The sequence below is a fragment of the Mustela lutreola genome, chromosome 14, assembly GCF_030435805.1.
Source record: "Mustela lutreola isolate mMusLut2 chromosome 14, mMusLut2.pri, whole genome shotgun sequence".
Taxonomy (NCBI): domain Eukaryota; kingdom Metazoa; phylum Chordata; class Mammalia; order Carnivora; family Mustelidae; genus Mustela; species Mustela lutreola.
In genome coordinates, this window is record NC_081303.1 from 3,127,706 (window position 1) to 3,146,097 (window position 18,392).

Consider the following 18,392-nt stretch of genomic DNA (forward strand, 5'->3'; position numbering starts at 1 on the left):
GTTCTGTCGTCTCGGATCGGCCATGGAGTCTCATAAGCCCCCCCGCCGCTCAGGGGCTCTCGGGTGCCCACGCGAGTCACCAGCACCTGGTTTAGAGGTCACCCTGCTGAGGCTGTGCTGGTGAATGCTTCACCGCCAGCGCTCCGGAAACAATACTGTTGCTCTGGGGTACCCTCACCATGGCTATTTCGAGCTATCAGAGGGACACCATTAAACACAGAACTGGGGAGAGATGCCCGGTAGTGCGTCGTTATTTAATATTCCCCCCAGACAGATACAATACCTGTGAGTAGCCTCGAGGGCATGTAAGAGTCCAGAGAAGCAAAAGAAATAGGAAGTGATGGGTTTTGAGTATTTATTACCTTGGGTTTATTTCTTCCTAGTTTTCCAAAACTTATTTTTTTAATAGTGACTTTTTAATTGTAACCTCAGTGTAGTTACCATGCAGTGTTCCACTCCTTTCTGGCGGACCGTGCGCTGATTCAGCGATTCTGGACTTTACTAGGTGTTCATCGTAAGCGACTCTTTTTTTTTTTTTTTTTTCCAACTTCATTTATTTATTTATTTATTTATTTTTAATTTTTTTAAATTAATTTATTTATTTTCAGAAAAAACAGTATTCATTATTTTTGCACCACACCCAGTGTTCCATGCAACCCGTGCCCTCTATAATACCCACCACCTGGTACCCCAACCTCCCACCCTTGCGCCACTTCAAACCCCTCAGATTGTTTTTCAGAGTCCATAGTCTCTCATGGTTCACCTCCCCTTCTAATTTCCCCCAACTCCCTTCTCCTCTCTAACTCCCCATGTCCTCCATGCTATTTGTTATGCTCCACAAATAAGTGAAACCATATGATCACTGCCTCTCTCCTTGACTGATTTCACTCAGCAAAATCTCTTCCAGTCCCATCCATGTTGCTACAAAAGTTGGGTATTCATCCTTTCTGATCGTAAGTGACTCTTAATCCCCGTCCCCGGTTCCCCCACCCACCCACCACCTCCCTCGCCTCTGGCAACCATCGGTTCATTCTCTAGACTTGAGAGTCTGTTTGAACAATCCCCTCACAGAAGTTTTGACAATGTGACAACTGCATCTTGGGAGGCAAGCCCAGCACACGACTGCATGCAGCCCAGGCCCAGACGTGTGTGTGCCGAATGCTATGTCTCGTCTCCTTCTAGTTCCGAAATCCAACCATTTCCTCTCTTACATACAGATAGAAAATGTCTGCAGCTTGTTGGTGTCCGTCTTGGATGCCTTCCTTTCAAAAGACAAAACTGTTATAATTCGAGCCTTAATCACCCTTCGAAGACTTCTAATCAGACTGGACAAGGTGACCTACTCCTCTCTGTGTACTAGAATTGCTTCCAGCTACTGTCCTCTGATGGATCACGTGAGTTACACAGTTAGATATGTGAAATCACTAAGTTTTATAGTTAAGCGGAAGCCCCAGCTGAGGCAATGCTATTACGTTTCAGAAGAAATCAACAGAAGATAGTCATTTTGTACCGAACTACCATTTTTTCTCCAGAGATGACAATATTAGTCAAATAAGTACCGTCTATGTATATATAGTTATATACCTATATACATATATATAACTACACTATGAGAACCTGGAAAATTTGTCCATAAGAAAGGAGAATCAAAGAGCATCCTCTGTCTTTGGAGGAAAGAGGAAATGTATGTAGCTTAGGGGCTATATCTCAGCTAAGCCTAGCTCTGGACTGCCTGTGTTCAAATCCCTAGTCTGGCTCCTCCCAGCTGGGAAATCTTAAGCAGGTTATTCAGTTCTTTATGCTCTGGTCTCCCCATCTATAAAATAGAGAGAGTGGCAGGTGTGTTATGGGCATTAGAGATGACATATTAATGCCCCCAGTGTTTGTTATTATCATATAAAACTCTAACTAAAGGGTATTTCATCAGGATGCCTGGGTGGCTCAGTGGGTTAAGCATCTGCCTTCAGCTCAGGTCATGATCCTGGGGTTTTGTTACCCAGTCTGGTTTCAGGCTCCTTGCTCAGAGAGGAGCCTGCTTCTCCTCTGCCTGCCTCTCGCCCTGCTTGTGCTCACTCTCTCTCTCTGATAAATAAATAACATCTTTTAAAAAAATAAATAAAAAGTTGGATGACAGTAACATATTTTAATAAGCAAAGACACTTTGGAATGCCATAGAGAATATTTATTTTTAAAGACTTCTATTATTTTCCAAAAATTTCTAAGCTCTTAATTATTCAGATTTCATTGAAGAAAGCTTGTTATTAAGCTTTAGAAGTCATTTAATGACAAGAATTATTTTCAAAATAAATAAGGGTAATAATAGTAATAATAATAGTGGCTGGGTTTATTGAGCATTTACTAAGTACCAGTCACTATTCTAAGGGTTCTACATGTACTGACTCATATAATTCTCTAAACAACTATTACTATTATCCAGTGTACATACAAGGAAAGTGAAGCAAAGAGAAGCAAATATTTGGCCAAGTTCACACAGCTAAATAAGTAGTTGGAATGTCCATGTAAAAAAGATTTCAAAATGAAATCACTTGGAGGGAAAATAAAACAAAACTAAACTAAATAAACAATCATACCACACCAAATGAAAAGAAGCAAAATCAGAGAGAAGAGAAAATTACCAAATATCAATTGACCTTAAGTCATTCCTTAGCGTTTGAATGTTTGAAAAATATTAGGATATCAATGAAACTATGATACTGTGTTTCTCCATATTTAAAGAACAACAATGATAGGCATGCAGCCCCCAGGCTCCCATGGCCACTTCCCCCAGGCACGACACAAGGCCTTGCCTCCCTAGGGCAGCAGCTCCACACAGCACCTGCACTCCAAGCTCCACACCAAAGCTGATGGCGAGAACATTCTAAAAGGCCCCAGCCCATGTTCCCAGAGGGAGAGACGACAGAGTTGGTGAACACTTGTCAAGACCACAATTATTGAGCGACCTGCATAAACAAAAATGGCGGCTTTGCTAATTTGAGAATTTACCCACATGTGCTGTTGGATCCTCAGAGTTATCACAAGTCTTTGAACAAAATAGAAGAAAGAATGAAAGAATTAAGTCAGGACAGTACTGGGCAGGTGAAGTGATGACCACCCATAGTTCGGGGAAGGGCCAATGGCAGATACTGGCCCACCGCCGGCGGTCGTCTGGTTGAGGAAGACATAGATATATGATGAGATTCACTTCATCAAAACATTACGATTCTACAATAGAAGCAGTTCAGGAATATTCTCATCCTTAGTGGGGCTGTTTCTCTGGCACAGAGAGGTTTGGGTATCCCCAGGCCATCATGTGCAGTGGGAAAGATGAAAGTGGCAAAGACACCTTGGTTCTGGGGCCAGAGATGGGGCATATTACTTGAAATAGTCAGACTGGAACCAAAAAGACAGCCACTCTGGTAAGAGATTGGCCAAATGGACGGATGTAAGAAATGCATGCGAGAAACATGTGGGGGCGTCTTACACAATCTTAGAGGAGGCTGCCCTCAGGTTCTAGGAGAAGACGCCCTCAGGTTCTAGGAGAAGACTACCCCAGCGCTGAAGAGGTAAACCCAAGAAGGGAGAGAGTTTGACTATAGGATTAATGATGGGACAGCTGATCCAATCCATCTGACCAATCTATCTCCAGAAGAAGATTCCACATGGGAGTTTCTCAGACTGATTCTCGACCTCTCAGTAAAAGTACTGAAACAGGATAGGAAATATTTTACACAGGGTGACTGTGTCAGTTTGAGGAAAGCCCTGTCACTCTCTGAAGAACAGCATTGGCACCCATATTGTCCTGTGGAAGTCTCGAAGGAGTGCATGTAAATATATGTAAACATATCTATTTGTTTTATTTGTATATATATCATATTATATATATTTGTATATAATATATATTATATTTATATATATATTAAAATAGAAGTAATTATATATTAATTATATAAATTATATATTATATATTAATTATATAAAAATATATATATTATAAGTAATATATACATATATATATGGGAGATATATATCTCCCACTGCTTAACGAAAAGAACCCTAGTGATATCCTCAAACGAGGCCTTTCTCTGTGCATATTCTAGAGTAATGGAGGCATCCGGAGTATGGCCATTCAGCACTTCGGCGAATTACTCAGGGACATGAGTGAGTACACGTGGATGCTGAATGATGTGATTCTTGGAGGTTTGGTGCCTCTGATCCTGTTTTTGGAAGACACAGAAATTAGAGTCGCTCAAGTAAGTCCTGCAATCTTGTTTTTCTTAGCTTTGCAGAGAACCACAGTGTTTTATGTAACCGCAGATGAACACACCCTCAATGACCCTTTTCTATTCTGCAGGCATGTAAGTATACGTTAGCGATCTGCGTCTCAGAATTAAACTGGCCAACGTGGCATTTGCTCAAGGACGAGTTTTACAGTTTCGAGGTGGTGGTGCTCAGCATCTGCAGCAATCTCGTAAGTGGCAGTGAGAGCTACAAAGTTACAAAGTTGGCTTCCAAGGAGATCCTGAGTGATGAAAGGTGTGGCAGGGACAAGCGTGGGTCCCAGAGAAGGAAGATGAAGACAAGATAGCACACAAGGAATTACAGCTGAGGTTTCAGACCAGAAAATTCAGGTTTCCACTACCTCTTCCCTGACATTGGTTATCTCTGACTTTCTTCCTCTGACTCACCCACCTTGAGTTGTGGATGGTCACAGAGATAGGAACTTCATTCCCAATCACCAACAGCAAAACCAGAAGCACTTGGCCACCATCTGATGGGCCAGGGTTCTGGAAACCAGCATGAAGTACAGCAGGAGACAAGTGGGGGTGGAGGAATGTTCTCCAAAGTTTGGAAACAAACTGGGCTTGGGAGTCATGTAATAACCTGAGGAACATCAACAAACAAGAGAGTGAAGAGATTTCTGTCCCCTAGTTTTAAATCGGTCCTAACTTGATATAAGCAACCAAGCTCTTTTTTCTGGAAGCCTCTCCAGAGGGAGCAAATGTGCTTTTTCCAATGACTGAGTATTGTTTCTTCATTTTATTCTCAGCTTACATCTCATGAGAACTACATTACATATCTGATATCTGATACCTTAGGTTTCCTGAGAAGCTCCCGAGTATATCTGAGGAGATCGTCGGTTATTTTAATAGGTAAAGAAAATTCGATTCTCATTACCTAATTTTCCTTATAAGGTACAGAATAGGGTAGCAGCTGGAAGAGTTTCTTAAAAATATATAAATTTTCTTTGTTTATGATGGACAGAACTGCCATGGTGATATCTATGAATCAAAGTTAATGCACGTGATGAGAATAGAGTTCTACTTTCTAGTGCAGTGAGTGTTGCTGTGTGATTAAATTCTCATACAAAGTGTACCCAACAGGATGAATTTCAAATTTAAGATGGTGGCAAACCACTGCTAACCATTCCCTCTCACTGCTTAACAATCACCCCCCAAAGAATAAGAATAATACAAAAAATACAAAATACCATCTTTAATAAAACATGGACATCTCTAACCACAAACTACAACAAATGAGGAAATGCTACCAAATCCAGCAGAGTTGGTTTTTTGTTTTTTTTTTTTTAATGTTGTGGGGGGAGGGGATATAATGGAAGATTCCAACAGAAGATACCTAAGGTTTTTGATCTTGGACAAACCTGACCAAAAAGCGTTTTTTTCCCATTAAATTATCACTATAAAGATCAAAATTAGCAAACGTTTACTTGGAATGACAGGAAGTGAGCTCCCAGTTTGACAGTGGGATCTTTCCTCAGCCCTATTTGGCATCATGGAATAGCAGGGCCACCAAGGACTGAGGAAATACAGTCGTGTTGTACATGTAGAGAAGAGCCTGCCAGTCAGTCAGGGTAGAAGACAAACTGAACTGTGGTCATCACTAGAGCTCCTGATCTTTATCTCAGAGGAGTGAGGGAACATGACGTACAGAAAACCCTGCATCATCAGAGCTTTATTTTAAGCCAGAAAGAATTCTGCTATCCTGAATTTTATATATATATATATATATATATATATATATATATATCCTTTATTATATATTCTGTATATAGTCTGTATGTAATATTGCAAGATCCAAAAATAAGTAATTAAAAAAGCATTATCTTTCTACAGAGGTATTTCCAGGGTGAAAATAGAGGAAAAAGAAAAAGTTTAGAAAATATTTCTTTTTTTTTTTTTTTGAAGGTTTTATTTATTTATTTAACACACAGAGAGAGAGAGAGATCACAAGTAGGCAGAGAGGCAGACAGGGGTGTGGGGAAGCAGGCTCCCTGCTGAGCAGAGAGCCCAATGTGAAGCTTGATGTGGGACTCAATCCCAGGACCCTGAGATCATGACCTGAGCTGAAGGCAGAGGCGCCACCCAGGTGCCCCTAGAAAATGTTTCTACAGACCAGATAAAAATGAGGATGTATGTATTTCTGTGAATCCAAAGCTTTTTTATATAAAGATCTAAGGGATAGATATAAACACATAGGAAATATAGGATGGCAAAATGGAAGCTCAGGAAAAATAAGCTTTCAAAGTATTTGGGGAAGTATAAGAAAAAATATATAACCATTATTAACAAATACACTACAACCAGCAGAAGAGAAAATACATATTGTTGATAATACAGTAAAAGACAAGGGGTACAGGGCTGAAAAATTCTAGCAAAAGGAATGAAAACCAGCAAGAAACAGTTTGAAAAACTAAGGGACAATGAGAGATATGGAAGATAAATAAAAGACATCACTCATCCTGAGGTAACTCAAATCAAAGCCACAATGAGATACAACCTCATTACCCATCAGAATGGCTAAAATTAATGACTCAAGGAAACCACAGGGTGTGGAGAAACGGGTACACTTTGGCACAGTTGGTGGGAATGCAAACTGGTGTAGTTACTCTGAAAAACAATACAGAGTTTCCTCAAAAAGTTAAAAACAGAACTACCTTATGGCCCGGCAATTGCACTACTAGGTATTTATGCAAAGGATACAAAAATGCTGATTTGAAGGGGCACGTGCACCCCAATATTTATAGCAGCACTATCAACAATAATAGAGTTATGAAAAGAGCCCAAATGTCCACCCATTGATGAGTGGGTAAAAAAGATGTGAGATACACACACACATACACACACACACACGCCATGGAATATTAGTGATCAAAAAGAATGAAATCTTGCCATTTGCAACAATGTGGATAGAACTAACCAAAATAAGTCAGTCAGAGAAAGACATATCATATGATTATGATCTTTGTATTAAAATAAAATTCCACCCATATGTGGAAGAATTAAAGAAACAAAACAGGTGAATATAGGGGAAGAGTGGGAAAAGTAAAATAGATAAAAACAGGGAGGCTTATCATAAGAGACTCTTGAATATAGGAAAGAAACTGAGGGTTTCAGGAGGGGTGATGGGTTGGGGAAGGGGCTAAGTGGGCAATAGACATTAAGGAGATCACTTGATTGGGTACAGGATGCTGTGTAGGACCCGTCTGTAGGTGACAGATCAATCCAGTCTACTCTTGAAAGCAATACTACACTACATGTTAACTAACTTGACTCTAAAGTTTAAAAAAAGAAATGGAACTATGCATAAATGATATCCCTGAAGAAGAAAAATTATTAGAGCAGAAAAAGGAATTCAAAGATGCAATTTAAGAAAGAAAAAAAAGACTTGATTAATAAACTGAGGTGGTAAATATTTCTTCAAGAAACATTTTATACAGAATACAACATTAAGACATTTCATAATAAAGTTATAAAACTTCGCAGTTAAAGTATTCTTGAGCATTTAGGGGGAAAAAGTTATCTATAAATTACAAAATAAGTAGATCTGTCATTAGATTTCTCCAGTTCAGCGTTCAACCCTAAAATACCAAAGACTAGTGCCTACAAAGCCCTAAAGAAAAAGAACAGGGGGAGGGAGGAGGAAAGGAGGAGGAAAGGAAGGGAAGAGAGGGAAGAGGAGAGACAGAAAGTGTCCGGGGAGGGAGATGAGCCAGGGAGGAAGGAAAGGAAGAAGTAGGGAAGGGAGATCCAGAAAAAACTCTACAATACATACAATATTTCTATTTTTAAAGACTTGCAAATATTACTGAAAGATGCAAAGAAGATTTGAATAAATAGAAAGGTAGAAACCATATTTTGGCAAAAAAAAAAAAAATTCAAAATTTAAAATGTATATGGAAGGGACGCCCGGGTGGCTCGGTTGGTTAAGTATCTTGCCTTCAGCTCAGGTCATGATCCCAGGGTCCTGGGATAGTGTCCCACATCCAGCTCCTTGCCCCGTGGGGAGCCTGCTTCTCCCTCTGCCTGCTGTTCCCCCTGCTTGTACTCTAACGGTCTCTCTTGAAAATAAATAAAATGGTATTTTTAATATCCATGGAATATAGGTATGGAATCAAATGCCAATTAAAATATCATTAGGGTGTTACCTGGGTGGCACAGTCTGTTAAGTGTGTGCTTTCGGCTCACGCAATGATCTCAAGGTCCTAGGATAGAGCTCCTAATTGGGTTCCCAGCTCAGGGAGAGTCTGCTTCTCCCTCTCCATCTGCTCCTCCCCTTGCTCATGTGCATTCTCTCTCTTTCTTTCTCTCAAATAAATAAAATCTTAAATATAAATAAAGAAAATGAAAAATAATAAATAAAATGTCAATAGGGCTTTCTTTTCTCAAAAGTGACATATTGATTCTAAAATTAACATAGAATTTATCATACAAGAATATCCAGGAAAAAGCTTTTGGCAAAAGAAAAGCAAAAAAGAATATCCAGGAAATTCTGACCAAAAAAAAAAAAAAAAAGAGAGAGAGAGAGAGAGAGACAGAGACAAAGACAAAGACTAGCTCTATCAGATATTAATACAGCTACAGAACTTAAAATCACATGGGATAAATAGACAAACAATACCAGCCAGAAATAACCATCAAAACATGCACTATTTTACGGTGAATCATGGCTTTAACAGTGATGAAAATATAGAATATTCCTTAAATAGTTTGGGGACACCTGGTGAGCCATCTGGAATTTTTAAAAATTCCTATCTTACTTCTTACTTTAAATAAATTTCAGATAGTCGAAGGCTCAAATGCTGAAAATAAAACCATAATAATGATAAGCAAAAATTAGTATGGAAGAATTTGCTTTATAATCAGGGGTTGGGTAAGATCTTTCTAAGGTAAAAGTCAAGATCTAGGAATCATAAAGAAAAGATTGATAATCTATTAAAAAGATTGATAATCTGCAGGGACCACTATAAACAGAATGAAAAACCAAACTGAGATGAAATACTTATGAGTCCACAAATGAAGGGTGAGTTCTTCCTGTTCAAAGATTCTATACAAACCCGTAAGAAAAGACAACCCATCAGAAAAATGGACCCTGAACATGAAAAAAAATAATATTTGGCTCATTAACATGAAATTTTCATAACTTGGTCATCCAAAAAGTGATGCAAATTGAAATGAAATGTTTCCATGCAACACAACGACAAAGACCAAAAAGTTTTACACTCAGTGGTCAGCGTGAGGTTGCCGGAAGTAGGTAATCTCTTCACCTTACTGGTGAGAATGTAGATGGCCACCATCTGTAAGGAGAGCAGTTTGATAGCATCCATCAAAATGAGAGATGTGTTCTCTCTTGACTCAACCTCCTCTCGGGAGGATTTACTCTCGACACGCTTGCATGTGAGAAATGACGTGTGTACCTAGACATTCACTGCGTCGTTGGCTTTATAATGCTACCCGTCCTTAGCATGTGGCATCTCTCCCCATCTGTGTGTTCTGATTCCCTTCAGCATTTCAACAGTGTTACTTAGACCAAGGAAGAAACAAAAAACTAAAGGACAAAACTCAGCTTTTTGTTTCTGGGTCAGCCCCATCTTACCCAGCTTTCTACAAAGTCTCAACCAATGGTGTATCTTATACCCCCAGTGACCAATCATTAGTTGCAAGAAATGCCTGGAGTTATGTTTCGTTTTGTTTTGTTTTTAATGGGCGAGATGAAGACAATGCTATCAGTTGACAGCTAGCAATATGTCATAGCCCGGACATGTAAAATTTGAGACTTCACATGAGGCTCTCTGGATGTCCAATTACTTGGGGGCAGGGCGGAAGGAAAGATAAGGAGCCCCTGAACCTGCGTTTCTTCATGGTAGCCAACTGAGTGGCGTTAACGAATGGTCACCACACTCACGGATGGAGCTCGGACTCCCTGTCTGCCACTCTCCCCACCACCGCCCACGGCCGTCGTCCACACAGCCGAGGTCACACTCGTGTGGGCCACGTTGGCATTTTGGTTAATTCACCATGTTTGTCAAATTTTCAGGTTCTGCCTAATTGTTCATTTGTGACTTTCCCCACTGCCATGTCAGGAGAGCCATTCAGTGTTCAGGTGTTGCTGCCGAACTCTGCCCCCTGTTTTGTTCCTCTGGCAGTTATATGGCATTTATGAAATATGTCCCTGCAGTGTAAGAAAGACCCAAATACAGCCGTGGCAGAAACAAGGTAGTAGTTTTTTCTCTCTCACACAGCAGGCCGAGTGCCAGGCCCCTGGCACCAGCTCTTCTACTGCTCTCGTGTCCTTGTCACAGTTTCCTAAATCAAGTCCAAGATGTTTGCTCCAGCACCTGCAACCACTTCTACATACCAGTCAACTGGAAAGGAAAAACAGGTCAAGAGGTCACACCCAATTCCTTAAACAGTTAATATTACCTCTGCTAAATGATCACTGGCCCAGGACGCAAACATGTTGCCAAAGTGCAAAGAAGTCAAGAGAATCTCAGCATCTGCTGGGTGGCCATATGTCCAGCTAAAACACAGCAGCGTTAGTAAGAGAACTAAAGGAAAGAAGCCATTTGATATTGGGGGAGATTAGTACTTTCTAGCATGGGAAACTTTCATTCACTTATTTGTTTTCTCTATCTCATTCTAAAAGGAATTGCATTGGATTATAAAATTAAGCAGAGGGGAAAAACTTGACATAGAAGGATACCCCACAACACACGTTTTTGTTTCAAGCATTGTCAAAGGTTTAAGCCCATGCTCCCCCCCATGCCAAGGAGAGTAGCTTGAGCTTTAGGATCTGTAGGTGGGTTTTGGAAATGATCAACGGTTCTGATTTTTTGTGATCACTGTTTTGACTGAAGTAGAAACAATATGAAATATTGGTGGGGGTTAGATCAGCTTGCATTCACATCTCAGAATGAATGCCCATTAGCCATGTGGCCTCTACCAAGTCACTCACCTCTATAGGCTTTGGTTGTATCATTTGTAAAATGAGGATAACAAGAATAGTTTCAAAAGGCTTTAAAAACCTACCTGAAAACATCTAAGAGCTTTTTTAAAGTCAGTGATCCAAGACAGAAGGATACTATAGTATACTATAGAATACCAAAAGAAGTACGCCTGATATCTGGGGATTATTTCTCTTTTTAGATTTTGCCAATTCTAAATGCAAAAGTAGTAGTTGGGAAGCTGAAAAACAGTGCAGAAATTTTAGGTTTCACTGAACTGAAAAAAACAAAACTTGCAATAGACTGACCATGAGGAGGAACTCTAGTAAATAACCCCCCAGCTTTCCCAGAACTAAAATAAGATAATAAAATAAAATAAAACATATACATTTAGACAAAAGAAAATAACACTTTTAAAATTTGTAGATAAATAACTATATTTTAAAATATTTAGAACACTGGAAAGAATTTAGAAAAAAAACTATTTGAATATGAAATTTAGCAAGTGTCCTAGCTCCAGCATCAAAATACAAATATCAATTAATTGGACTTCTATATCCCAGCAATAAATGACCAAGAAACCGCATTTTAAAAAAGATTTTGTGTGTTTATTTGAGAGACAGAGAGGGAGATCACAGAGGGAGAGGGGGAGGGAAAACCAGATTCCCTACTGAGTAGGGAGCCAGATGTGGGATTCGACCCAGGACCCTGAGATCATGACCTGAGCCAAAGGCAGACACTTAATCGACTGAGCCACCCAGGTCCTCCAGGAAACAAAATTTTTGAAAATGTCTAATACAACAGCACACACACAAAAAAATCATCAAATACCTCAAAACAAAAGAAAGATGTATAAGACTGATACACGGAAAACTAGAAAACGTTGAGAAGGTTTTTAGAAACTTTAGAGTGACAAATCATGTTCGTGGATTCAAGGATTCCATATTATGGCAATGTCAACTCTCCCCAAACTGATCCGTAGATTCAGTGCAATCCCAAACAAAATTTCACCCAGGGTGCGTGTGCGTGTGTGTGTACGTGTGCGAACGTATGTGTGAAATGAGACAAGAGGATTCTTAACTTTGCATGAAGATTTAATGGTTAGAGAGTAAGCCAAGATAATTTAAAGAACTACAAAGTTGAGGAACTTCTACTACTGGAAAGGTATCAGGACATGTCATACCTGAAGGTAGTGTGGCAGTAGCACTGATAGAATAAAGTCAAGACACTGACCCCCACACAATTGATGTTGTAAATGACTTTGCACAGCAGTGGGGAAAGTGGGTGTTTTTTTCTTTTAATGGTGCTGGGTTAATCACGCACACATGAAAAAATATATTGACTCCTACTTTATGCATTATAATTGCCGTTTGGTCTACAATCCCAAAGGGGAAAAGGTAATACAATAAAGCTTCTAGAAGTACGTATAGTAGAATATCAGTGTGACCTTGAGACAGCACATATTTCCTATCAGAACTCCAAAATTCACTAACCATAAATAAAAAGATGGTGAATTAGACTGCATTAAAATTAGAGATTTCTGTTTATTAAAATAAAAAATACAAATGGGAAAGTTTAGTCCCGAAGTAGGAGGAGGTATTTGTAAGTCATGTGACATTAAAAAACATTAGTATCCCAAATAAAAAATGCCTACAAATATATCAGTAAAAGATAACTCAATATAAAAAACAGGCAAGATACTTACAGGTATCTTATAAATGAAATAACCAAGTGGCCAAAAAATGCTATATAAAACTTATTAATCATCACCCAAAAAAGCAAAGAAAATCAGGGTGACACTACTACCAAATCCTGGAGAATAACTGAAAGGAAAAAGACTGACCATGGCAAGTGGCAGAGAGGATATAAAACAACGGAAAGGTTCATAGCTCCTGGTGGGAGTGAAAATCGGTACAACCACTTTGGAAACTGGCGGTGAAGATAAACATGTCCATTAGCCAGTAAGTCGTCTGGTAGCTGTAAACCAAACATCAGTGCATAGAAACACACACCAAAATTCACACAAGAATGTCCATAATAACATCCTCATTCATAATAGCCATGGGTTGAAAACAACACACCGTCCAGCATCAGCAGAACGGATTTTTTAATAATGCTGCGTTCATAAGACAGAATGCCCTGTAAGAGGGTTCAGCAAACTCTTTCTGTAAAGGACCAGAGATATGTCTGGCCTCTGTCAAAACTACTCAGCTCTGCAGCTGGAGGGTGAAAGCAGGCATGAGAGCTATTATGTAAATAAATGAGAAATGAATAAATCAATAAACAATAAATGAACAATTGCTATAATAAGGAGCCTGGATGAATGTCACAATAATGCTCAAGGTGAGCGGAAGAATATTTTAAAAGGGTGGGGGACGAGCTTGGGAAGGGCAGGAGGAAGGCTTCTGGAATGCTAGTCCTTGTCCTACTTAAGGTCTAAGGACTCACTTTGCAGTTGTTCACCAAGCTGTGCAGTTGTGATTTGTGCACATTTCTCCACGTAAATATATCGCAATAAAGAGTTTCGTTATGTAGTAATTATTTGAAAGCTCTAAAGGATGTTTCAAAGATAATCTAGAGATGTTTTTCTTTGAAGAAAGCTGTCTAAGCAGCCAGATCAGAGAATGGATTCGCATAATATATTTCGGGGTAACTTTAATTTTACTTTGTGCACAGGGTACTTAGCAAAGGTAGGTGGCCACCTACTGCTCAGAGATGAAATAGAAGTCATGCTTGAGGGTAAGTGTTGAAGCTATGAGGAATCTGTACGTATAAGTTTAAGTGAATTCACTATTAGTGGTTGAGTTCACAGCTGTTAGCCGGGGATGGGAGGAAAGTGGAGGGGGAATGCGAGGAAGGACTGGGTTGGAGAGCATCTCTCCTTTCTCCCCCCCCCCCCCGCTTCCCTTCCTTTCTCTTCCGCTTCCTTCTCTTCCCTTCCTTTCTGAGTGTGTGTGTGCGTGTGTGTGTGCGCACGTGCTTAAATCTGTCTATCCTTCTCATTATTTGAGACCTGACATCACCCGCAGCCCTCAGGAGCTGCAGAGTTGAAGATTTGTTCGCTCATTCGTCCATCCAACAAATATTTTTGCAGCATCTACCATGGGACGCACTATTCCGGCTGCAGAGCACACAGCCGTGAGCGAGGCAAAGCCCCTTCCCTCTGAGAATTGACATTTTGGAGCACAGCGGTGCCCACATGCTCCAGGAATGCGTCTCCCTCGTGGCCTCTATTTCCTCCCCAGGATCCGATTTACAAATAGGTGAGGTAGACGATGGCGTGGCCACCTGCCTGCCGTCCCTTTTCGGATGTGTGGCAGAGAGCTTGTTTTTCAGAGAAGTTTTAGATTTACAGCAAAACTGAGAGCAAAGTACCGAGATTTCCCATATGCCTGGCCCCCACCCCACACGCCTCCCGCGATTTGACACCCCCCCCCCCGGTGGCACGTGTGTTACAACCAAGGAGCCCACACGGACACGTCATATCTTCCTCTCTCTTCCACTCGCTCGTTCACCTGTCCACCCGTTTATTCAACATCTACTTACTGACCGCCTGCCGATGTTAGGCACGATAGCTCCGCCTACATGTCCCTCAGGATCGTGTTCTTCCTTCTCCCCTTCATCTCCTGCTGCTCCTCTCTCCTCGCCACCTCTGTCCTTGTTCCCCTCTCAATTCCTCTTTTGTTAGCGAGAAAAGAACTACAAGCCTGGTCTCTGGATAGACTGGTATTAGCATTTTGGCATTATGCATTATCTCAGACATGTTTAAAGAATGCTACGTTGATTTTTTAGACCACCTTCGTGGTTGTATAACTCTTTCACTTCACATATTCATGCCAAGGACCGTGGGTTGACATCCTCATGTTACTATGTGTGTGTATTTCATTTTACGATGTGCCTAATTTTTACGCGGTTCTCTGTTGAAGAACATTGAGACTGATTCCAACTTTGTCATTACTATGAGCACTATTGAACCTCCTCATGAATATGTGTTTTCGCTACTTAGAATGCTCAGCGCATAATAGGTGCTCTGTAAATATTTAGTGAGTGCTCCTATTTTTCTTTATTGAGGTCTGGTGGGGATAAGCAGATAGAGCTTCCTGGATGCTTCTAGTCAAAATAATGAAAATCGGGGGGTCGGGGAAGGAAAGGAGAGACTCTGTGAAAGGTGGTGGTTCTGTCCATGGTTAGAGCTTCTCCACCCCAAGAGAGACGACTTGCACTAAAAGGCCCTTCTTCTCTTACAGCCATTGACCTGAGGCTTCGCGACGAAGACCTTGTGACCAGGGAGTTGGCGGAGATAACCTACACAGTTTTTAAGGAAATAGCCCATAGATTGACCTCCTCCAACCTTAAACAAATCTTCCGAAGAGTATTTAACTCTATCTACACAAAAAAACTGAAGCTTCTCTATAATTATAAGTGGTCCGACAGCCCCGCCCACAGTCCTGTGAGGATTAAGGACACCAAGAATGACAAGGAAGCCCATATGGGTGAGAATTAGGAAACAGTTCAGTAAAGAATGAGATGTTGGTCTGTGGCTCAGAACACACCTCAGAAGAGAAATGATTTTCCTTTTCCTCTTGATAATGAGTCTATACATACATGCTTTTCTGAAGGATGGTAGAAGCCTTTCCTGTCACCTAATTCTCTGTTCAAATATCGAAATCCATTGCTTTCCTATGTTTAACAGTGATCGATTAATACAGCTGAAAAATCATATAAGCAAAGTGTTTGATGAGAAGCTCTTGGATTTTTATTTAATCGATAAGCATCTATTGAACACCTTCTAAGTACCAGGCACTATGCTAGGCAGTGGGGACATTTGGATTCTATAAACAAGGTTCCTGTTCTCAGGAAGGTCATGGTCTAGTGACACACATGGTCTAGTGCCTATTTCTCCTTCTGGGACAAATACTGCCTCGAGCAGCACCGAGAACGGAAGAAATGGGACTTGCACGGAAGGAGGAAGAGAAGTAGGGAGATGTCATTTCTGGGGCAAGAAGAGTCCTGGGGGAAAGCAGGCGACTTCGTCATGGACACAGGTGGGCAGGGAAAGAATGGGGACAGCTGAGTCCTGAGGGGAAGACGATGCTGTGCTAATCACTTTAAACTTTCAAAATGAAAACTGGATAACCCACTCTCGTTAGTAGTGGCCCATTGCCCTCAGGAAGCAGTTGAACACTGTCCAGACCCATCAGAAAGTCCCCAGTGATCTTGCTTGCTTGATCTTGCTTGACCTGTGGCTTGGGTTCATCACTGTATCTCCCTCCCACCCTGTCCCCCCCACCCCCCAACATCAGACCCTCCAGTTACAGGAAACGACTTGTAGTTAGCTGAAAGCCCAGATGGTTCAGGTGCTGTGTCTTTGTTAATACGTCCACTTGCAGTGCATGGATGTCTTCATTTCTCTGGTGTGGGGCAGCAGCCACTGCCTCTGCCTTGGGTCCTCCTTCAGCTCCTCTGACTTCTGTTGACAAAGGACACGAGCTTCTCCTGTGAGCTACGTACATCATCAACAGCTTGAATGGTAGAGGCCACAGGAGAGTAACATACTTCCAAGACTGTGGGTTTTCCCCATCCTCTCCCACTGTACATGCCCCTTCCCTTCCCAACTGCGTGCCCTGCAAACGCCACACTCCAGCATCCGTGTGAAGACAGCAGCCTTGCTGAGACTACGGAACCTCCAACTCCTTGCGGTCAAATCCCTGATGCTGCCTCTCTACTCAAACCCTGACTGAAACCTCTGAGATGCATTTTCCAGACGCCTTTGATCAAGTAGGTTCACGTTGCTCCTATGTTTTGCCTTAGCGTTCCGTGTAGCTTTTATTGCATTTCCCCGCCTTTAGTGAAATCACTAATTTTTTTTCTCTCTCTCCGCCCCACAACATTGAAGTTTCTTGAAGGCAAATATGTTTTACCCTCCGTGAAGTTCCCCGGCTCGGAACGGGTGCTCGACGAGCACGTGCCGGGTGAATGAGGTGCTCCATGAGCACGTGCCGGGTGAACGAGGCGCTAACAGGACACGTTTCACTCGTGCTTCAGTGAAAGTTTTCAGATGTTAATGAGTGTTACTTAATATTAACAATAATGAAAGAATGGATAATTTTAATTTACTCTTTAATCCATATTGCTTCATAATACCCAGATGTTCCAGACCTCACTTTTCAAAATCAGGGCAAATTTCTTTGCCCACCAGAAGACATGAACAGACATTTCTGCAAAGAAGACATCCAGATGGCCAACAGACACATGAAAAAGTGCTCAGCATCCCTCAGCATCAGGGAAATAAAAATAAAAACCACAGTGAGATACCACCTCACACCAGTCAGAGTGGCTAAAATTAACAAGTCAGGAAATGACAGGTGTTGACGAGGATGTGGAGAAAGGGGAACCCTCCTACACTGTTGGTGGGAATGCAAGCTGGTGCAGCCACTCTGGAAAACAGCATGGAGGTTCCTCAAAAAGTTGACGAGAGAGCTACCCTACAACCCAGCAATCACACTACTATTTACCCTAAAGATACAAATAGAGTGATCCGAAGGGACGTGTGCACCCGAATGTTCATAGCAGCAAAGTCCACAATAGCCAAAGTATGGAAAGAGCCTAGATGTCCATCAACAGATGAATGGATAAAGAAGATCCTTCAAAAGAAATGAAATCTTCCCTTTTGCAATGACATGCATGGAACTGGAGGGTGTTACGCTGAGTGAAATAAGTTAATCACAGAAAGATAATCATCATATATGATGTCTCTGATATGAGGAGTTTAAGAGGCAGGGTGGGATTTTGTGGGCAGTAGGGAAGGAAAAAAATGAAACATGGGATAGGGAGGGAGACAAACCATAAGAGACTCTTAATCTCAGGAAACAAACTGAGGGTTGCTGGGGTTTGGGGGGTAAGAATAGGGTATTTAGGTGATGGACACTGAAGAGGGTCTGTGCTATGGTGAGTGCTGTGAATTGTGTAAGCCTGATGATTCTCAGATCTGTACCCCTGAAACAAATAACACATTATGGGTTAATATAAAAGATATATATTATGTTATATATATAATATATATTATTTTAATCATAAGCCTACTAACATCCCAAAGTTGAGTCACTCTACAACTCTAATAGTTTGTGCTGTTGCATCTGAAAAAGCGAAGAAT

The 18,392-nt window shown here is 41.0% G+C and overlaps 1 protein-coding gene across 3 annotated transcripts in view; it reads left to right on the top strand.

Moving 5' to 3' along the window:
- MROH9 (maestro heat like repeat family member 9) overlaps positions 1-16,590 on the top strand; it is an 82,916-nt gene extending 66,326 nt beyond the window's left edge. For all 3 annotated transcript variants that reach the window (XM_059146769.1, XM_059146770.1, XM_059146771.1), the window contains 6 exons: positions 1,222-1,394; positions 4,098-4,250; positions 4,352-4,468; positions 5,048-5,150; positions 13,916-13,978; positions 15,487-16,590. In XM_059146769.1, the coding sequence (XP_059002752.1) occupies positions 1,222-1,394; positions 4,098-4,250; positions 4,352-4,468; positions 5,048-5,150; positions 13,916-13,978; positions 15,487-15,743 (866 nt within the window). In that variant the 3' untranslated portion in view covers positions 15,744-16,590. The remainder of the gene's footprint in view (positions 1-1,221; positions 1,395-4,097; positions 4,251-4,351; positions 4,469-5,047; positions 5,151-13,915; positions 13,979-15,486) is intronic.
- The last annotated feature ends 1,802 nt before the right edge of the window (positions 16,591-18,392 follow it).